This window comes from Sinohyriopsis cumingii, chromosome 6, assembly GCF_028554795.1.
Source record: "Sinohyriopsis cumingii isolate HCF-2022 chromosome 6, ASM2855479v2, whole genome shotgun sequence".
Lineage (NCBI taxonomy): Eukaryota > Metazoa > Mollusca > Bivalvia > Unionida > Unionidae > Sinohyriopsis > Sinohyriopsis cumingii.
This window is the reverse complement of record NC_142966.1, coordinates 13613411-13637148: the sequence shown is the minus strand read 5'-3', so window position 1 is coordinate 13637148 and position 23738 is coordinate 13613411. Positions and strand designations below refer to the sequence as shown.

Sequence of the window (23738 nt, the reverse complement as noted above, 5' to 3'; positions counted from 1 at the left end):
ACACTCCTCAGAGATGCTCCCGAACAGCTGTACAAGAGACAGGCGAAGAAATCTAAGATGTAGTCAATGACTTGATTTTTTATAGGTAGGCTATTACAGTTGACCTTTTACTATTGGAATGCATTTCGTTATGTAAACATTAATTTATTGCAGATTACAAAAAAACTAGAGCCAATTTTGCAATTTGACTGTCATATTCGTGTTCAGCACATAAAAATTGATAAGAATTGACTAATTTTATTTCAGTAACATGACTTTTGTAAAAATTTGTTGTCCAGTGTAATGAGATATTGATAATATTATGTCCTTGATTCGCATCTGGTTATGCCGCTAAGTCGCGGAAAGGTTGGATTTAAAACAACATCGTTCATTCAAATTAGTGCTCTTTGCTATGTATCTTTAATTTAAGTATTTGTTTGTTAGTCTTAAATATTTTTATTCCATTACATGCTATTGTAAGGTAACTTTGTTTACTGGATTTGACATTTTCCATAAAATTCACTTCAGTTCTGTTTGACCTGACTGTTATAATGATAGAAACACTATCTACTTTCTGACCTTGATTCAGAAACAGTGACAGTTCTGGTAAACAACTTATTTAATTTTTTAAATTTCTTTCCCAGATCAAGAAACACTGATTTCATTTAAGGCCATGGGGGGGGGGTAAGTCATAATTTTCATGTAACAAACTTCCATTTCTTCTGGAAGGTTGCACTTATGACCCCCATTCTGGAATCTGTTTTGCGTCTTAAGTTAGCCTTATACCTAATATTTATGTATAAGTAGTCAGTGGGCTTTAAACTTTTGACATGTTAAGTTGTGTTGTTATTACCAGTTTGGGGTGAGATTTTAATTTCTTCAAATTACTGGATTTCAAGTGATTATTTTGCCTTGAAATACTAGTGCCCTAACTTAACTCTTGGACAAGGATATCCATCGATATTTATACAGAATTCGAACACTGCAATAATATTTTCTGTGATTCAACAAGAGACTTCTGACACTGCCGCACTTTGCAGGTTACAACTGACGTCATCGCCGTCCATTTTGGGTTTAATGGGGATTCGAATTCAGTTTTATTCAGGAATTTGTATTACTAAGACTGCTATTTTTTAAAATCTGGGATTATTTTTGGAATTTATTCGTAGACCATAAGTTCTTTTTTCTCATTTTTCACTTTGTATTCTAGGTAAATAAATTATTTGTTAAATTTTACAAAGATTGTTGCCTTCACTTTTTTCCTCTTACTTTTTGTAATAGCCTATACTCGTAACATCTTACAATCCTGAAATGTAACGTCACCAGCGCCGTCAATGGCAAAAATGACAAAGACATTGAACAGATTCACAAGATGTCGGATAAATACACCCATATAGGATCGGTATGGACTCTCGAAAGATGTACCCAAGTTGATGTACATATCTCCATACTGACTGATTTGTGGATCCAGTTACAGTCCATTGCCAAAGTGAATTCCACCCAGGTCAGTTATAAACATCAAATGGTTTGAATGAGTAATTTTGTCTGCGTAATATTCGGCTAGTGATAACAAAGACCTGCCTCGAAAATTTCGGCAGCACGTGGGTGAACTAAAATTTGGTAATATTGAATTTCCCGTGTAGGTTACTAAGGCCACACTGAAAAAAATTGAAACACTTAACCCAGTTATCGCTGTTAATGTGTTTACTTAAGGTAAAACCTTTTATCCGCTTGTACTATCCCCATATGGACAACAAGGACGAATCCAAAATAATTTTGTTGCTGCAGAGTGATATGATAGAATCAAAGATAGTATCGTATGCGGTTTGAACAAAGAATCTTGCTCCGTTGCTTAATCAAAACAGCAAGTATCACGGTTAGAAATGTCCAAGCAGACGCCGAATGCATGTATATAATACCCCACAAATGCTCACCAAACCACATTTGCTGTGCTGGTATTAGTAAAAAGGAAAGCGAACAATAATGCCAGGGCGTGGTAAACATTCTCTAATTCACTAATCACAGTATAAAAAAATCGAAACTCAAGCTCGCAAAATCAATCTACGTTAGCTCGTCGGTGTCGGACCTGTCAAAGCTGCTCATGTATAAGTTTTTCTATGACAAGATCAAACCGCTATAACAAGACCGGGTCAAGATGCTATACACTGTCTTTGTACTAATACATATCACAACCAACGATGTGTACGCTAACACGGCACAACGATGTTTGGCAAATTAATTTATCTGACCGGTCGAAGAGTACATGGGACTGAAACCTAAAATTTATTCAGTCATGGCTGGACCACACGCCTCCGAAAATTAAAGAGCAAAAGGACGATCTCAATCACGAACTGTACAGGGATTGTCTTCGAGACCGACGTGAATTTGCACACGCGGCAAATATGATCCAGGGTCAGAAACACCGCATGGGTGTTTACCAGTGCACTAAACTGATTTTGTTCCCACTTGATTCCAAGCAATGGATACTCACTAAGGAAATCACCATCTATGAGTTTGCAAATCGGCTTACGACTGGCACAGGTCAACGTAATGTACTAGTGCATGAAATAGATCTTGTTGTCAGTTGCGTATTCTCTGCAACGACTTGCGATTCCTCTCACACAAATGTTCAGCTTGGTGACATTAGTCCACGGTGACAGTCCCAAACGGTAACGTGTTGGTTGTGTTTGAATATCAATCCATTTCGTAAATACATCGACGGATCATAGCGAGTCAGTAGCACGACGTTGTCCACCTTCTATCTCTCCTGGTTCACACAGATGCCGAACAAACTTGTCTTCGAGTGACTGTAACGGCGCTGGCTGTGAGATTATTTTCTGAGAAAATCTGACAGTCGTTTGTCGAGCTGCATTAGCTGGTTTCAATCCAAACGGTCGTGTGACGTCGTTGTTCAGTGCTGTTATGATCAATCCACCACAATAGCTTAGTCACAATGAGTTTATGCATGTCAATACTAGCTCGCACACGGTGTTTTGCGTGAACAACGTAGCAACAGTTCCAATGAATTCTTTACCAGGTTCCACTTTTAACAGCCATGGTCATGTTAGTGGACAGCATACATAAATGCATTAGAATGCATCTTCCACACTTGCATATTTATTTTGACGTCAAAGGTTTAGCTTATTTTTATCTGCTGACAATATCGTCAATGATTAACGAGTACTTATGTGTGCAATCGACTTGTATATAACGGACACGGTCATGTGGAAGAAACATCAAATCAGCCTGATTGTCCTCATTAGGTGTTAAGACATCAAACCGCCCACGTGAAATCTTGTTTGGTACTGTTAGGTAAATTTTGTCAGAACTCTTTTTTGGCCAACCATGTTCGAGCTACTCCAGGAGTGTTTTTTTTTCTTCTTCCACGGCGGCTTCGCCTTTCCAATACCCACGAGGAGTGTAGTATATTTATGATAATGTCCGTCCTGTTATGTCCATTGTAAGTTTGTTTATATCTGTATGATTTACTTTTAATGAAAGCCTCCGAGTGCTTTCTTTGCCTTCATACCTCTTTGATGATCCAGCTCACCAGCACCTGTCCCGCAAACGCATTCAAGTCATGAATCAGATCTACGTCGACGCATTGACGTGAACGGAAATCATTTTATGATTTTTAAGCAAGATCAAATCGGTAACAAGTACCAACAACACTATTCACAGGTGCTTCAAAAGACTTTGGTCGCTTGTTAGAATCGATTCGTATATGAAGCCATGTACCGGGGCCACAGTAATTAAGTTTTTCACTCCACGATGTTACTGGTAACTTTATTAATACAGTCGCGTTATTATCCCAGACGTTTTAAAACCGGACCCTGCACGTAAGATGCTTTTGCCTCCATAGATGGAACTAGGAGGTCTAATAAACTTGAATTTCTTTGCTCCACATCGAACACAAGTTTCAGTAATCGCAGCTCATCCATGTCGTATTTGATCTTGAGATGGATTTGCGGTACATGTTTGCGGGACATCATACACATTATGAAGACATGGTTGTATTGTATGCTGTATTATTGAATGACATCACGAAAAGGGAAATTCACAGACGCTTTCAGACAAATCAAAGTATTTACACCGTCATTGCCTTCTCTTCACAGGCAACACATAAACCGTCCAAGTATGGCGATGGAACTGGAAGTTCCTTATTTCTAAAGGCAGTTTGTGTACTTACTGTTTTGGTCTAGCTGGATCAGGAAAATTACAAGTGTTGTTGAAAATGATTTTACGACGGTGGAGGTGGGATCGGTTATACGTAATTGCGCCATCGGCTAATGACAAGTGTTATGATGTTCTCAAAGATTTCAAAATAGCGTTGAATAACAAGAGTGGGAACGCCAACCATCGATTTCTTTTCCACCATGGATGAAACACCAACCATGGACGATTTCGATGCAAACGAAAACAATCTTACAAGATTGTGTGAAAAAAATTTCATGTGATGATTGAGAACCAAGTCAGTTCCGCACAAATATTTTCTCACGAGGTCGGCATGAAACAAAAATGTCATCTATTTGACCCAGCGACACGCACATCTGCATAATGTAATCCGTGACAATTGTAACATGTTGATGATATTTATTGGCATTGATGCAAATGGGCTTGAGAATATTCATTGGACCTGGTGTGCCGCTGACCACTCGTGGGATGAAGTTCTTTTCATGCTTGCGCGGATCACAAAGGACCAGCATATTTTCTCACGATTGAGTGGAAATTGCAGGGGTTTGGATGCATAAGTGGATGAATTTTAAGATAGTAAAGTTGAATTCATTACTTCTTTAATAACTGTCAAACATAGAGGTTAACGGATATCATTCTATATAGACAAAACTACATATGTTTTTTGTTCTTGATGAACGGAAAGAACGAGTTTGACACAGCATATGAATATGTCGAAGCAGTTAGGCCGAGATACATGTTCGTACGTCATATCAAATAAGAAACAAGTTTTTCCTCCAATTAGGAATTAAACATCTATGCGGTTTTGCATTTATTACATATTCCCTTTATATTCACACATTCTTGTAAATTTTATTAATATACACTTTGAAAAAATGAATTTGGCATTTGGTGATTTATGAAATATATTGTACATACGTAACAGTGGCTAAGTTAAGTATATATATATATATATATATATATATATATATATATATATATATATATATATATATATATATATATATATATATATATATATCTTGTGAAGTTGCGTCATCCGTCTATCTGCATTGTTGATATGATGATTAGCTTTGAAGTTTTTGAAATGTTGTATGAGACACATTAATGCATTTAAGTTGCAGTCACAGACAAGTGGATTGCTTCCTAACTTCGCAAATGGAACGTATGTTTTCGGTCAGCTAATGCCCCTTTTCTTACACTTCTTACTAAGTAGACACGGGAGCTGTGCTATCAAGCAAAGTTTAGGACAAATTTAATAGACTGACAGTTATTGAATGCATTTAGAAAACGACCGCTCCGGTGGTCTAGTGGTTAGAGCGTCCACCTCGGAAGCGGGAGATCGTGTGTTCGAACTCCGAGTCATACCAAAGACTTACAAAAATGGTACTAACAGCTACCTCGCTTGGCGCTCAGCATTAAGATGTTAGTGTTAGGACTGGTCGGCCTGGTATGAGGATAAAGTGATTAGGTGGGACATAATGCTAGGTGTCTTCGGCATGATGCCCAAGTGCTAGACATCACTATAAACTGCCACAATGCAGACATCGTAGCGATAAATTGTTAAAAGCTACGTTAAGAGTCCTAAGAACACACACACACACACACACACACACACACACACACACACACACAACCCATTAAATTACAACGTTTTAAACTTTTGTTTTCGTTAAAAGAATGTAATGATGAATTAACCTCTAAGGTGACAATATAAGATTTTTGAAACTAAAAGAACACACAATGAGTTATTCTCTTCATTCAGACTAGATTTCTATTAATCCTCTAGATACATTGTTAAATAAATAACGTTTAAATGACATTGTCTTGTTTCCTGTACATTTTTCGACTTTAAACATAGCAAGAATGTAAAATGGGCTACAGTTATGATTAAAAATTTCAACAACATTAAAACAATAAATAATTCTTCTAAATCTCAGCCCGTGTCGATTGAACTGCTCCTTTCTATGAAAGCCTCCGTTGATGTAAATATGAATAAATTAATATTAAATGACAACTTAAATTAATATTAAATTACAATATTAAATGACAACTTAAAAGTATTCCACTTATGTCTGCTTCAAAACATGGCCTCAGAAAAATTCCTGAGGCCATGTTTTGAAACTCTGAAGTCTGAAATGACGTTTTGACTGGCGTATGAAGTTCGGATGATTAACATTTTGGAATGTCTCTTTGCTGTGTGTCATTAGTGCTGCGACTGGGAATGGAATCAACAGGTGCACGGTTCAGAAGTTTACACAAGTGTCGATGTTATTCCATCAAAGCAATATTTATTCACACTGTTTATATTATTAAATCCTGTTGATGGAATAGTTGTTGAAGGATCAATGCCTTTATGGAGAAGTATCGGATATAGTTTTTCAAACGCTGTGATTTATTTTTCTTCAGCTTATTTCAGAGTTTTCACACATTGTTTTTATTATCGATTTCAGGTTATTTACAGGTTGGCAGTTCTGTTATAAGCTCCTAGGTAATCAGATGAGTTAGGGGTGTTGATGGGTGAAGGTCTGTGGCATCACTATAAACTGTCACAGTGCAGAGATCGTAGCGATATGACTGAAAAATTGTTAAAGCTACATTAAAAATTCAAATCCCACACTCAATCGGAATCCCACACTCAATCGGAATCCCACATTCAATCTCAATCCCACACAATCGGAATCCCACTCTCAATCGGAATCCCACACTCAATTGAAATCCCACACTCAATCGGAATCCCACACAATTGGAATTCCACACTCAATCGGAATCCCACACAATCGGAATCCCACACTCAATCGGAATCCCACACTCAATCGGAATAACTTAGGAAGTCTCCTGATTAGTCAGAAATTGATAGTAACATTTAGAATTTTATATTTTTTATATACTGTAAGTCAAATTTAATTCTTTCGCCGCTTGGTTTGATTTTATATTTTATTTGCATAAATTTATATCTTGGAAAATTGGATGCTTCCTGGGTTTACCTTGTCTTGTTACTTTAGGTGTAAGCCACTAGACATGTCAAGTCTTATTGGGTTAAAATGGCCTTTTTTGTTGGTGTAGGTAATGGAGATAACAAAACTTAGTTACCAGAAGTTTATGGGCATTTCACTGCATCTATCACCGAGAAATAGGATATAGTTTAAGCTGACAACAATATTTCGGAGGAAATGTTTGACAACGAGTTCTCAATTGAAGCTGGTGTGCAACATGACACCAACTTTCGATCGATCGATCGAGAGAGAGAGAGCAAGCAAATACTTTGAGGCTGAATTAATGTATTGAACGTTTAAAATATTAAGACAAAGAAATACTCAGAAGGTCATGCTAAAATTCAAGACATGGTTAAAAATGCCATCACGTTTGGAGACAACTTAACTCTTGTTTAATTAGACACTTAATTTGGTGCCTACCTGGTTACTTTAATGACACCGGATGCATTGTACCTATAACCAGGTAATAGTAATAGCTACAACACAGCCACATACATATAATTAAGGAATGGTAACAACGGTACAGCATTTAATCTTCAATGAGCCTACAAATTTCCACAAAGTTCTAACACCTGGGCGTAAAGACCGTAAATTAAAAAGTTCAAGAGATCGGAGAATACCACATTTAGAACCATGCACCCGTTGGTCTCGTTACAAGCTGCAGTTGCGTCACTAGGGGGTGCGGACCGCACCGGGTGACACCATCAGAGAAGGTGACACCAAAATGACATTACTAAGGATTTTGTATGGTCTGTTACGGAAGGAGGTCCATGGGGGTGACACCGTGAGTTACCGCACTGAATGACACCAACCCTTGTGACGCTACTGACAAACTGCAGCAGTGATGAGACAGAGAAGAGACATTTCACAATGAAAATCATTCAGATCCCAAATCAATTCAGTTTCAAAAATATAGTTTATAGATTTTGTTTTTAATTTTTTTAAGGAGGAAGTTTATGTGGAGGAACTTTCAATGGGTCTATTATTATTTTTGAGGAATCAAATTCGTTTAGTGAATCTGAGGATACAACAAACAAAAAACAACATTTGCAACACAGGGTAGAGGTATCGCATAGCAGCTTTTTGACTATGATGATAATTTGTTGCCCTTACAACTAATCAACTAGAAAACAACGAGAAGAAAACAATACATCATTGGTTATAATTTTTTATTTAAAATAGCTAAATGATTATCGTATGTCCAGTCCGCATATTAGAAATGGACTCTTAAAATATCTAATTGATCATCGTATGTCCAGTCCGCATGTTAGAAATGGACTCTTAAAATATCTAATTGATCATCGTATGTCCAGTCCGCATGTTAGAAATGGACTCTTAAACTATCTAAATGATTATCATATGTCCAGTCCGCATGTTAGAAATGGACAATTAAAATATATAAATGATTATCATGCGTCTAGTCCGCATGTTAGAAATGGACTATTAAACTATCTAAATGATTATCATATATCCAGTCCGCATGTTAGAAATGGACAATTATAATTTTTAAATGATTATCATATATCTAGTCCGCATGTTAGAAATGGACAGTAGTATAGTGGGTTAGATTAGCCTCAATGGGAATTAGCATTACAGACCCCCCTGGGCCTGTTTGGCCTCAATGGAAATTTAACATTAACCACCCTGGGCCTGTTTAGCCTCAATGGAAATTTAACATGGGCAAAAAACCCTGGGCCTGTTTAGCCTCAAGGGAATTTAACATTGGAAGAAAAAGACGTTTGGGCCTGTTGAGCCTCAAGGGGAAATGGAATGGGACCCTATTTTTTTAAAGAAAAAAAGGGTAGGCAATGGAAAGTCATTCTCTTTTCGAGACCTATGAGTGGCCCTGAAAAGGGCCCTTGGGTTTATTAATGTATCCATTAACATAAGGGGCACCGCATTGGTCTTCTTCTTGTCCTTAGGCTGCGCCTCACTGTAGGACCGTAAATCAGCACTCTTCTGAGGCATCCTTGTCTTTCTACGTAGATCCTACGTATCCACAGACTGGTGTCTGTCCTGTGGACAACGGTCCACTTGGATCGGACATACATTAGCATGTCCGTCCTAAACATCATTGAAGACACAAGGGTGGATGATTCGACTGTGGTCCACATCTTGAGGCGACGAGAACAGGTGAATCAATGCAGTGAACTGCGTTTATTTATAGGTAGAGGAAGGATTGAAACGGATTGAGTTCATTCACCAATCCAAACACGCGTTACAAAATTCAGTCAGCCCGCATGCAATCCGAAGAGAGCAGTCTGTGACGTCACGTGGTCTATATAGATTCGCTAGCGCCTGTGTGCAGTCAATCTATGCGACAGTGATTCAACATGACGGAAACTCAGAAAACGATCCATTGGGGTGCACCAACAGTGGAGACCGCCCAAGGGAACCCGGACTTACTTTCAGAAGAGGTAAATTGGGATTTTGTGGATTTTCTTACCTCGCAAGAATTTGTTCCGGAACCTTCGTCACCTTCATTACCGCAAGTGGAGAATTTTAGACAGAGACAGAAAGAAAAATTGGAGAAATTTATACAACGACAAAAGGAAGCGGAACAAGCTTTTCTCCTACAGCAACAGCAGCAAGAAGAAGAAGTAAGAAAAAAACAACAAGAAGTAGCAGACAAGAAACAAGAGGGTGAAAATCAAACGGTCACGGTACTGTTGGACATTTTAGCGGAGTTAAGAAGTCTGAAACAAATGTATCAGACTTCTTTATTACGACCGAAGAGAATACGACCTTCCCGAGCTAAACACGTCAACCCTGTGACTAAGCCTACCGTACCACCCTTAGTGATTTCAACCCAATCATCATCATCAACAGTACGCAGTCCAGAAGTAGGCCTTGGCCGTGGCAAAGGCTTAAGACAGTTAAAGTTGATTGCTTAAACTCACCCCTACACCAAAAACCAAAGGCCCTTTTCAGGGCCACCCACGTCTCTCGAAAAGAGATACACTTTCAATTGCCAATAACTAAAAAAAAAAACCATTTTACCCCTATAGTACGTGTCTGTGTATGAGTGCGCGAGTGTACGTTCTTATTTTAAAATCAAAACCCAAAGACACTTACCTTATATAATTAATGTATTCTTTTATCAATAGTTACAATCCAATTCACAATTCACAACAGAGCACTTTAAAAAGTTCATACACTTCTTCTGTCTCATTGTTTAGTCTCTCTGTTTTTTTAATTTCTTCACCGTCACAGTCTTTTCCTCTTCTTCCTCCTCACTTTCTTCCCTTCTTCTTTTCTTCTCCTGTTTCTTTTTCTTCACCTGGCTGCTTTCTTCCTCTGAAGAATCCCTCTCTTCTTCTGAAGAATCCCTCTTTTCTTCTGACTCCTCTTGTTTCTTTTTTGGGCAATCTGGAGACCAATGTCCTTTTTCTTGACAATAATAACAGATATCTTGACTTTTGTCTTTTCTAGCCCCTGTTTTTTTTCTTTTTTTTGACGGTCTGGACACTCTGAAGACCAATGCCCTTTCTTTTGACAGATATAGCAAGTATCTTGACTTTTATCTCGAAAGGAAGGAGAGTAGTTCGTCGGTTGGTCTGAAGAGAATTTTCTAATGACCCCTCGCAAAGCTCTGATGAAACGTTCGATTTGGCTCGTCTCTTCCATCGTTGTGCTCGGTTTGAGAGTGAAATGAATAGTGAAAGGACAAGACACACACCCTTTTATATACGCTGGTCTGCCATGACTATAAATTAGTCCATGGTGTTTAAACTTGAGTCATTTGACGTTTTTCACTCAAGATGAAACGATCCTATTCATTCGAGAAGAAAGAAGAAGAAAGTAAGAGGCAGAAACGTGATCTATCGCCTCGTACCAGGGCTGAAGTCTTGGCACAAATTCATGCCAGTGATTTTGAAGAGGACATGAGTGAACCAGAATCCGAACCCTCTAAACAAAGTTCACCACCCTTAGTCAACCCTGAAAAGTACTATTCCATTCGAGAGACGGAAAAGCGCTCCTCTAGAAAATTTAGAACCACGGCTTACAAATACTCAGTGAAGTTTAAAGATTTCAAGGCTGAAGTACCGTTAGAGAAAGCAGAAGGGTTCATCACTGGGGTGTGGGATTCTTTGCTCACTGCACTCAAGCGACAATCTCAACCCAAAGAAGACGATCGCTTGAGACTTTCCATACAACACGACGGTTTGAAATCCCCTGTTTGGATCGAGTTTAGCAGACCCGCAGAACTAACAGCTTCCAAAGTCATGGACAAGATTCAACACGTGCAACAATCTAATGACCAGTTTGACATCACCGATGAAAAAGCCACACTGGACACGACCCACGTCTCTCCTCCTCAAGGGACCGGACAACGCAATAAAGTGTTACTGGTGAACGACCTTCGCAGCACCAAAAAGAGTCTCGTCCAAATTCACAATTCTCAAGACCAGATGTGTTTAGCCCGAGCCATCGTGGTGGGACGAACCTATGCCAACAAGAACGACACGGTAGAATGGAAAAGAGCCTGGAAAACTATTCGGCAATCGGACCGAGCCAAACAACGAAATGAAGCAGAAGTCCTGTTACAACAAGCCGGAATGTCCAAAGACACACCCTGTGGCATTCCTGAGATGCAAAAATTGCAAGATGCCCTAGCTCTACTCTACACCTTGAAAGTGCACCCTCAAGAAGTGCGCGGACCTCTGTTGTTTCGAGGGAAAGACTTTAAGGATGGAAAATACATTCATGTCTATTATCACGATGACCATTTTGATATCATTACCGCCATCCCCGGATTCCTGGGATATAGTTATTACTGTGAGAAATGCGACTATGGCTATAACAATCGAGAGCAACACAAACATTGCGGATTGAAATGCTCAGGATGTTTGGCCTCTCCACCCTGTCTGAGCGAAGGACAAGAAAGAGTACATTGTCCTGCTTGTCTGCGTACGTTTGTCAGTCCTGCCTGTTACCAACAACATCTGAAGACGCAAGGTTCACAGCAGAAATGTGCTTGTCAACTCCTGAGATTGTGCCCTACGTGTGGACAAGGCCTACGTACCAATAATGCCAAGGCACACGTATGTTCAGGAAAGAAAAAATGTCACATTTGTCACCACATCGTTGACTTGGAACTCGAATGCTACGTGCAAAAATACCAACCCCCACCAGAGAAAGAGGACGGTCACAAGAAGAAAGGCAATTTCATCTTTTTCGATTTCGAATGCATGCAAGAGACCGGTATTCACATTCCTAATTTCTGCGTGGCTCATCGAGCGTGCGAGAAGTGCATTCAAGAACCTATCTTCAGTCATTGCCCTCACTGCAGCAAGATTCCTGGAGGACGTGAAAAAATCTTTCGAGGACCGAACACGTTAGCCGATTTTGCCCAATGGGTCTTAGACCCCATCGACAAGACGTGGAGCCAAGAGGAAATCGAACGTTACGGAGATTGTCATCGTCATGCCACAGTGATGGCTCACAATTTCTCCGGATACGATGGACAGTTTCTTTTGAGATACTATACTGAACAAGGCACCGAACGTCCTAAAGTCACTTTGAACGGAGCCAAAATCATTTTCATGCAAGTGGGATAAGTACAGTTTAAAGATTTGATGAGCTACATGGCCATGCCTTTGAGCCGAATGCCTAAAACATTTGGAATGATAGAAATGGCTAAAGGGTATTGTCCTCACGTTTTCAATACGGAAGCCAATCAACACGCCGTTCTACCCCATTTGCATGAGGCTCACTATTACGACCCCGACAACATGTGTACCGAACAACGAACAGCTTTCTACGCTTGGTACCAGGCTCACGCCTCCGACCCTTTCGACTTTCAGGAAGAAATGTTAAAGTATTGTCGTTCCGACGTGGACATTTTACGGCGTTGCTGTGGAAAATTTCGAGAACTGTTCATGGAACACGGAGGGGTCGATCCTTTGAAAGAAGCTTGTACCATTGCCAAAGCGTGTTCCTTAGTGTACCGGCAACGATTCATGCCTGAAAATACCATGGCTGTCATCAGTCCTCAAACGACCCACTATGTCAAACGTCAATACTCGGTCAAAGCCCTACGCTGGTTACATTACTTGTGCGACAAGGAAGACAAATGGATTCAGCATGCCCGCAACGGAGGAGGCGAAAAGAGCATCGGAACGCATTCGGTCGATGGTTGGGACTTAGAAGACCCCAAGATCGTGTACGAGTTTAACGGTTGCTTATTTCACGGATGTTCCGTCTGTTACCCTGATCGTGACACTAAAAATCAGTTTTTACAACGAACCATGGAAGACTTGTACCAGGCCACTTGTCAGCGACGCCTAAAGTTAGAACAGGAAGGATACCAAGTGGTGGAAATGTGGGAACACGAGTACGATCACCGTTTGAAAACCGATCCCAAGTTTAAACGCCTCGTGGAAAGTTGCCAGTTCATGGACCTGCTGAACCCGAGGGATAGTTTGTACGGAGGAAGGACCAATGCCACCTGTTTGCTGTACCAAGCCGACGAAGAGAAAGGAGAAGAAATGAAATACTTGGACGTGTGTTCGCTGTATCCCTACGTGTGCAAATATTGTCGCTTTCCTGTAGGGCACCCACAATTGTTGACGGAACACATCGACCTGAAAAACATTCGACAATACGAAGGTCTGATCAAGTGTAAAGTTTTGCCTCCCATGGACTTGTACCATCCCGTGTTACCTCACCATTTCCAAGGCAAACTGATGTTTCCCTTGTGCCATACTTGTGCCGAAACGTGCAACCAAGATCAACCTTGCCAGCACACCCAGGAAGAACGCACCTTGACGGGAACCTGGGTCAGCGTAGAATTGTTCAAAGCTCTGGACATGGGATACCAACTGTTAGAAGTGTACGAAATTTGTCACTTTCCCAAGACACAACAATATCACAAGGGTGACCCCACTCAGAAAGGCATTTTCGCCGACTACGTGGATGCCTTTTTGAAACTGAAGCAAGGAGCCAGCGGCTATACTTCCTGGTGTCACACTCCCGAAGACCAAATACAATTCAAAGAGAAATACTATGAACAAGAAGGCATCTCTTTAGACCACATCGAGAAAAACGAAGGCAGGCGATCGTTTGCCAAAGTGATGTTAAATTGCTTGTGGGGAAAAATGGCACAACGTCCGTGTTTACCCAAGACGGAATATTTGACAGAACCTTCCCGCTACTTCCAGATGATTCACGACAAAACCAAGTACATGAAACACGTGGAGGTCGTTCGCGAGGATTTGATCTTGGTCAATTACGAAGAAGATCTGGACTTTGTACAAGACGACCCTTTTGGAAATGTAATCATTGCGGCTTACGTGACAGCTCATTTTCGCTTAAAATTGTACGAAGCTTTAGAACTGTTAGGGGAACGCGTCCTGTACTTTGACACGGACAGTTGCATTTACATCCATCACCCGAGTCAACAGCACCCTGACATCGAAGGAGACCGTTTAGGAGCCTGGACAGACGAGCATCCTGACGACAAGATTCTAAGTTTCGCCAGTGGTGGTCCTAAAAATTACGGTTACGAATACCGGGACAAACAAGGAGAAGTGCACACGCAGTGCAAAGTGAAAGGACTGACTCTGAATTATCGTACCAGTCGAGTGGTCAACTTTGGGGTACTGAAAGAAGCCTTGCAGTCTGGAAAAGATCAACACTTTAAAGTGACCACCTATCAACCGAACAAGATTGTACGTTTACCCACTCACCACATCGTCAGTCCACCCTTGGAAAAAGTCTATCAAATCGTGTACCAGAAGCGAGTGCGACTTCCCAATCATTTTACCTTACGTTATGGACACGTCGGTATTGGTCTGTATATAAAAAGGAACTCCTAGGCAAGATCGATAGGTCATTGTGACTACCAAGACCAAGCGAACAAGATGAATACTTTCAGAGAAACACAAAACAAGTTTAGACAGGCAGAATTCAAGTGTGGGGTTTCTGAAGTGGAATGCGATGGTGAGCCTTGCGATGGGTACGATACTGTACGTTGTGACCTTAGCGATGCCGTAAAGCATCATGGGAACTTTGTTCTCACTACCCCTATCATGGAAAGTGATGCTGTACGTCTCAAACCTGAGGGATGCGAAAGCGATGCCGCTCGTCCTCTTGGACATTTTACTGGGTTTCGTTTTAAAGGGGGATGTTCACCTTCACGTCTACCCCCCTACGGATGTCATCGAGCCCTGAGCAAACTCCTGTCCATGTCACCCAACCCTCATCGAAACGAACCTGTGAAAGACGAATATTCGTTTCCTGTGCGTTTGTCGGAATACTGCGACTTTGAAAATCGTCTTCAATCGTTCAAAGGAAAATGGCCTAAGTATCTGGGAGGACCGACCCCCGAAGAATTAGCCAGAGCCGGATTTTTCTACTTGGGCGACGGAGATAAAGTCAAGTGCTTCAGTTGCGGTGTGTCACTTCACCACCGGGAACCACAAGTTTCGGCCGACGTAGAACATGCTCGATGGTCACCGAATTGTCATTACTTACCCTTAGTGGGACCGAGACATTAAAGTAACTTACCATGTCGTTGACGAAGAAGAAACCAGTTTGGCTAGGAGTCAAATGTTGGACATCACCGAGACCAGTATTTAAACTTCATTTCAGAAACGATATTGAATCATTACCTAAAGAACTACAAGAGAAGATTTACAAGGAAGTTTGGCAGGGGTTTGCCAGAGTGAAACCTCAATGGGTCACTGTAGAACTTTTGTGCCGAGAAAATTCACAAGAGGAAAGTGAAAAAAGTCAACCAGTGTGTTAGATTTCTCTGGGTCAAGTGTGCATTCGTCCTATTATATCACTCTAGACCGTTTACATCAAAAGAGTTCAGTGAGATTCTTGGACGTTACCCTGAATGGCAGTGGTCAGAAATTACTTACTATGTGGATTACTTTTGCTCTAGAAGAAGATTGTGAATTGTACGGACTGACCCATTCATGGATACTTTGCTAGAGAACATTCGTGCTTTGCCTGTGGAGTTGAGAGAACGCATTTACCGAGAACTGATCAAAATACAAGTGAAACGCAAACGCAAAGTTATTCATCCGTTTTTAAATTATGCTCTGTTCCAAAGTATAAGAAGACTGATTATGAGTGGATATTACATCAGCCACAAAAGTAAACGAGGCTATTGGCCACCACCCAAGGATTCCAAAAACAGTGTATATACTTATGGATACTTTACAAGAGAACATTTTGGGCTTGCCTGTGGAGTTGAGAGAACGCATTTACCGAGAGCTGGTCAAAATACAAGTCAAACGTAAAGAACAGTTGCATCCGTTACGTCACCAGATCTTTAACCACTGGTACCTGAATGGTATAAGAGGACTGATTCGTCAGAAATTGTTTCAGTAGTCAGACCTTGTTGAACACTTTCAGTTAGTGAATGAACTTAACGTTCATAATTTTGGTTACTTCGAGATTCACCTACTGCAACGTATTGAGGAAGACGAGTTAAAGGATTACCAACATATTTTACGTGGAATCTGCTTAGCGGAAGACGAAACGTCTAGACAAACTCTGACGTTTCGGTTACAGTATGCAAGATTTAGATTCCCTACTGGAGAACGAAGATGTCTAGTTAGAAATTACCTTTATTGCTTCCGAAACAAAGAGACTATAAAATCAGGCTGCCATGCCACGGATTATGTCACATGTTATTGAATAGATTCCGTGGAAGGAACTCAATGACCATATTCAAACCGTGGATCATTACCATCGATTATTACAAGAACTGTATCCATTCAATTTGGGTCGCCAAGTGGTGTGTGTCTTAGTGACTTGTTTTCTGGGATTTCGTTTACCAGCCGATTCTTTGTGGACTCTTTACGAACACTACTTACCACCCCAATGGCCTTAAATGGTCACGAAAGACTCCTTTTACTCAAAGCCTTGCGTTTTCATCTGTATACTTTTCGACCTCTACGGGAAAAAAAGATTCGTCAACTTTTAGCTACCCAAGACGTGTACGACGATGTGTGTGTAGCTTGTGACTTACACCCCCATTGGACAGTTGTCCGTGCCTGGAAAGAATGGGATTTTGAGGCTTGGACCCAAGAAGTGGCCCAGTATGCACGAGAGTTGTTCAAGGAAAAAGTTACTTTTCAACCAGTGTTAGTGACGGTGCCAGAAGAAACCGTCGTCACCCAGGACAGGACTGTCGTGGACAGGCCGGAAAGATCCTTTCGGGAGGACTCTTGTGTGACCTTACCCCCTATAGAACTGGTCAGAACATTACCCAAAACATGTTGTACAGACACTTGTGTTTATTCCACGTTAATGGTTATCATGTGCCTTTTATCCTTGTACTTAAGCCTTTGGCTTTTATGTATTTTTGTCTTTCGTATTCATGTTTAAAACATTCAATAAACGTGTTCTGCAAAAAGTATATAAACTCTTGTCTTGTTTGTTTTCGTGTCACAAGTGACATTCCTGACACTATGGCTACCTCTGCTGTCTCTGTTCCCTCTTCCTCCACTGTCAAAGTCATCGACGAACACTTAGATCGTACCAGTTGGGAGGCTTTGTATCTTCGTCATCCCTTTAACATGCTCATTGCCGGACCTAGCGGTTCAGGCAAAACCGAATTCGTCAAACGTTTGATCGAACATAAACATCATTTGATCGATCGACCACCTCAACGGATCGTGTGGTGTTACAAAGAGTGGCAATCGGCGTACAGCCTCTTGCGAGAAAGTCAAGGCGATTCCATCGTGTTTGTGGAAGGCATTCCTAAAGAAGACGACGGCATCGTCTCTGACTCCCGTCAAACCCATTTGGTCATTTTTGACGACATGTTAGGAGAAGACGAAGAAGAAATTAAACTGTGGTTCACGCGCAAAGGGCATCACCGTAATGCCAGTGTCGTTTACATCACCCAAAATTTGTTTCAACAAAGTAAAGCCCATCGCACCATCAGTCTCAATGCGCATTACGTGGTCTTGTTTAAAAGCCCTCGAGATAAATCGCAAGTACAAGTCTTAGCCAAACAGTTAGGAACGACTTGGCTGACTCAGAATTGGATGGATTAAAAAGATGATGACCACCCCTTCTTCATCACAAGAGAAAAAGAAAGTGAAGACAGAAGTGAAACAAGAAAAAATATCCCCTGTTCCGACATCCTCCTCGACACCTATTGCCGGTCGCACACGCAAAGCATTGCAATCCAAGAAAGTACCCCAAGAGAAAAAGAGTAGCATCTTCCAAGAGTGGGTGCCTTATTAACACACAAACACAAAAAATGGAAAAAGTGTTAGCCAGCATTTACTACGATCCCTCGCATCCTGCAGGTTACGCAGGAGTTCAAAAATTGTATCGTGCTGCCAAAACTCGACTGAAAAGTCTCCGTTTACCTCAAGTGCAACGATGGTTACAAGAACAAGCTACCTACACTTTACACAAACCCATTCGACGCAAGTTTGCCAGAAGTCGCACCCAAGTGGAAGGCATCCGATCATCAATGGCAAGCCGATTTAGCCGATGTCTCTCATTTGGCCAGCTACAATCGTGGCTACAAATATTTGTTTTGTGTCATCGACGTCTTTTCCAAATTTGCCTGGGTCATGCACTTGACTTCCAAATCGAGCAGCGAGTTAGTGAGAGCTCTGCAACGGGTGTTGAAACAAAGCGGTCGTCACCCTCTTCGATGGCAAACGGACAAAGGCACCGAATTTCTGAACCAAGCTTTCCAAAAAGAATTAAAGAAACGTGGCATTCATTTTTTTTACCACCGAGAATCCCGAAACCAAAACTAGCATCGTGGAACGTTTTCAACGCACTTTGAAAGAACGCATGTGGAAATATTTTACGCATCACCACACTCTGAAGTACATCGACATCTTACCGCACCTGGTGCAAGCGTACAACCAATTTTGCCATGGAAGCATTGGACGTGCCCCGCAAGAAGTGACTCCCGACAACGAAGTGCTGGTGTTTGAGCGCCTGTTCGGTACGTCCCCGACGAGGGCTGTCCCCAAGAAAAGTGGAGTGTTGGCCGTAGGAGATTGGGTACGCATTGCAAAACCAAACGCACTTTCGACAAAGGTTACTTACCTAACTGGACCACCGAATTGTTTCGTGTCAACGGACAAGTGCATGGCCGTCATCCTGCCGTCTATAAATTGGAAGACATGAACGGAGAAGTGCTCAAAGGAGCGTTTTACTTACCCGAGTTACAACGTGTCACCAAAAAAGAAGACGACGTGTACGACATCGAAAGCATTCTCGAACGCAGAACCCGTAAAGTGGGCAAACGACGTGTCAAAGAAGTCAAAGTACGTTGGAAAGGATATCCACCCAGTTTTGATTCTTGGATCGACGCTTCGCAAGTCATCGACTATAAAAAGAAGTGACCATCATGCCCTTTCACACAGACGCAGCTACGTCGACCACTCCTTCACCCAGTTCTTCTCTGCAAGATTTACAAAAACAACCTTTGTGGGTGTGGTGCGGAGAACGTGTGCCTAAAACGCAAATCGTCTTTTTCTGTCATATCTTCGTGGTGTATTGTGTCATCGGGGCAGCCATTGCCAATTTGAGTTTGCAACAAGGAGACAAACAATTGTGGACCATTTTATTGAGCAGCTGCATCGGTTACCTGCTTCCCAATCCCTCCCTGAAATTCTCCTCGAACGGGAACCACGGAAACCTTGTGTCCAGTGCCAGTGCCAGTCACCACTCCAACAACAACAACCAGAACCCCATTTTGGGCGGAGACACGCCTCTGACGTCCAGTAACCCCTCGGACAGCCACAGAACTCTGGAATTATGAGCCACCAAAACCAATTTTACTTAACCTTACCCAGTGACAGTTCTATGGAGGTGTTTCCCAACAACACGTTGTGCTGTTAGACGGCCAAATTACCCCAGGCCATCCCATTAGATCACGAAGCCCATTGGGAAGTGGCTTTAGTGGAAATCATTCACCCGACCCAAGTCCTCAATGTCCTTTCCAATCAAAATAAATTTGATGTGGAAGTTTATGACGAGCAAATGCAACAGTACTTGGATACCCATGGCAAATATGACAAGAAACCCCTGGCACAAAAAATCAAAAGTACACCACCTATCACTTGTTCATTCCCCCAGGCTATTATTTTAGTGGTCAACATTTGGTGAGCAGCATTACGTCCAGGTTTAATGTCGTGTTTCTGAAAGCTTTGGAAAGTGTCAAAAAAAGTGTCACCATGGAATACCACAAAGCAGCTCGTCGCTTCTCGATGAAATTTGACGGGAGTAAAATGATTATCATATATCTAGTCCGCGTGTTAGAAATGGACTAAGAAGATATCTAAATGATTATCATGTGTCTCGTCTGCATGGTTTAAATGGACTATTTAAATATATGCTTAAATTATAACCTTTAAATTCAATACACCAATAATTTCTTGTAATGAATACATTAAAAATTTATTGTAATGAATACATCAATACTTGTAATGAATACATCAATAATTTTTGTAATGAATACATCAATAATTTCTTGTAATGAATACGTCAATAAATTCTTGTAATGAATACATCAATAATTTATTGTAATGAATACATCAACAATTTCTTGTAATAAATACATCAATTATTTATTGTAATGAATGCATCAATAATTTCTTGTAATAAATAATCAAAACAAAGAGATTGAAAGTATTGAAAATTAATGAGCTTTCTGTATAAAATCCAATGGATTTATTTACTGTTATTCTGTGAAATTTACTTAGAAATTTGCTCGGAAGTAGAATGTGTATTTTTTAAGCCGCATGTATGAGAATGGGTCACATACTGGTCCAAGACCTTTGTTCAATTAAAGATATAAGGAAAAATTCACTTGGCTGTGATTACAGTTTAATTAAATTCTTTGTCCCATGCAACATTTCTAAGTTAAAGAATATTTCACCGTACAAGATATTCAGCAGACAGACCGATGACACAACTGCACGGTCTATAACTAAGCCTCGCGGAGGTTTCCTACCTCATAATGGGAGTTTCCAGACGGTTGTAAAGTATCTTTCTTAAAACGCCAAATGACTAATTGATTTTTTAAGCGTATACATTCAAAAATGTAAAAGAATGTATAAAAGGAGATATGTAATAAATACAAAACGATCCAAGTCCTTTATTCTTAGTCATGAAAAAGATTATTTCGATACGGCGGAGGAACATATGTGTGTAGGCCGGACGGCCTCAGCATATTCCTAAGCGTTATCAAACTTGTTCTTTCCGCCCGCTAAGAAAAATAAAACGTATGAAGTTTTGTATATTTACTGTACTACATGGTAAACGTGTTAACATACGGTGAACTATGCAATGACGTTTAAACACACCACAACGTCCGTTAGCTTCACATTTGGAACTACAGACCGATCATTGCTCTTGGTGGCCCACGAGGGATACCTTTGTGTACAATGAATACATGTTGTTATTGGTTCGCTTGACATGGAGACAAGATTGATACACTTTATAGTGGAACATGTATGTTTGCGTATTGTATGAGTGGTGTCCGATAGAAATGGCATCCTTACGAAAGTAACTGATTCCTGCTTATTTCACCTTTTCCTTATCAGCATGGATATACATTTGGAAAACAGTACTGCGATAAACCTTGTTCTACTTCACACAAAAATCTATCTCCACTAGATCCGATGTAGTTACTGCTATCGTCACATACAACATTTATTCTGACTTGGGCCGATGTAGTTATTGTTACCGTCACACAAACTAGTTATCTCGACTAGGGCCAATGCAGTTATTGTTATCGTCACACACGATATTTATCTCGACTCGGGCCGATGTAGTTATTGTTATCGTCACATAAAACATTTATCTCGACTAGGGCCGATGTAGTTATTGTTGTCGTCACACAAAATATTTATCTCGACTAGGGCAGATTTAGTTATTGTTATCGTCACACAAAATATTTATCTCGACTAGGGCCGATGTAGTTACTGTTATCGTCACATAAATCATTTATCCTGAGTAGTGTAGTGGGGACTACTATCCTGACTCGGGACGATGTAGTTATTGTTATCGTCACATAAAACATTTATCTCGACTAGGGCCGATGTAGTTATTGTTATAGTTTAAACTTCATATTCCCGTTATAATTTATGTAAATACTTTCTAGATGAATGCTGGATCGAAGATCATATCATTTTATTTCGTCTGTCTCGATTAATGTTATGGATAAGAGTGCACTTTATTCTTGGCCCTGTTCACATTTTTGTCGTTGAGCAAGATATCCACAGTACCTAGTTGAAACGCTGTTTTAATTGCATTAGCTGTTGCAACAACTGTTTTCCTGAAGCTATGATGCGTTCAAATGCGATTGAATGTGTAACCTGACTTTGACGATTAACTAAGAACCCCTTCTTTGTCTGTGACCTCTGTTTTCTTTCCGATTTTTCTTTTCTTTCTGTCTTTTACTCTTTCATTTCTCAATCAGATTCCGATTATCCTGTCGGCCAACAAGTATCTTATTTAATATTTTAATAAAGTAATCATCGTATTAAATATTCATCACTTAGATGTTAAAGAGAACAAATAATTTCAGATACTGAACGAAGGAATAGGTCTTTTCGACGACAACCCAGAATCGGACGGAATTCCACGTAACAGTTCATATGGCACGTTACAAACGATACAAGACTTTCGGCAACAATCAACCGGATCTGTGGAATTCGTCAGGAAAACACTGCGACATTTTGGATCTAAGAGTAAAACAGAGAGAGAGAGAGAGAGAGAGAGAGAGAGAGAGGGAGATAGACAGAGACAGAGAGACAGTGAGAGAGACACATAGAGAGACAGAGAGGGTGAGAGACAATGAGTCAAATACCACAGTAGTAGGACAATGGGAATTAGCATTACAGACCCCCCTGGGACAATCTGGGGACTATGGAAATTTAACATGGAAAAAATCGTGGGACAATCTGGGGACAAGGGGAATTAGCATTACATGGGAATAGAGTTTGGGACTGTCTAGGGACAAGGGGAAATTGAACATGGGGGAATAAAGTGTGGGTCTGTCTAGGGACAAGGGGAATTGAATATGGGATTTTTTTTTGTTGAAAATTTTTAAAATAAAAATTATTTAAAAAAAGGGGTAGGCAATTGAAAAGTCATTCTCTTTTCGAGAAATATGGGTGGCCCTGAAAAGGGCCTTTGGGTTTATGTTAATGTATCCATTAACATAAAGGGCATCTGCGGCATCTTCTTGTCCTCAAGCTGCGTCTTACTCGAGGGCCATAAATCAGTGTCCTCTTGAGGCAACCTTGTCTTTCTACGTATACTCTTCGTATCCACAGACTGGTGTCTGACTTGTCGACAATGGTCCACTTGGACCGGACATACATGAGTATGTCCGTCCTAAACATCATGGTAGACACAAGGGTGGATGATTCGACTGTGGTCCACATCTTGAAGCGACGAGAACAGGTGAATCAATGCAGTGAACTGCGCTTATTTATAGGTAGAGGCAGGATTGAAACGGATTGAGTTCATTCACCAATCCGAACACGCGTTACAAAATTCAGTCAGCCCGCATGCAATCCGAAGAGAGCAGTCTGTGACGTCACGTGGTCTATATAGGTT

The 23738-nt window shown here is 40.7% G+C and overlaps 1 protein-coding gene across 1 annotated transcript in view; it reads left to right on the top strand.

Annotated features, from left to right (window-relative positions):
* LOC149796385 (uncharacterized) overlaps positions 1 to 23738 on the top strand; it is an 83864-nt gene that overhangs the window by 9073 nt on the left and 51053 nt on the right. Inside the window, exon 2 of the mRNA XM_089961063.1 lies at positions 22702 to 22864. Coding sequence (XP_089817189.1) covers positions 22702 to 22864 — 163 coding nt within the window. The remainder of the gene's footprint in view (positions 1 to 22701; positions 22865 to 23738) is intronic.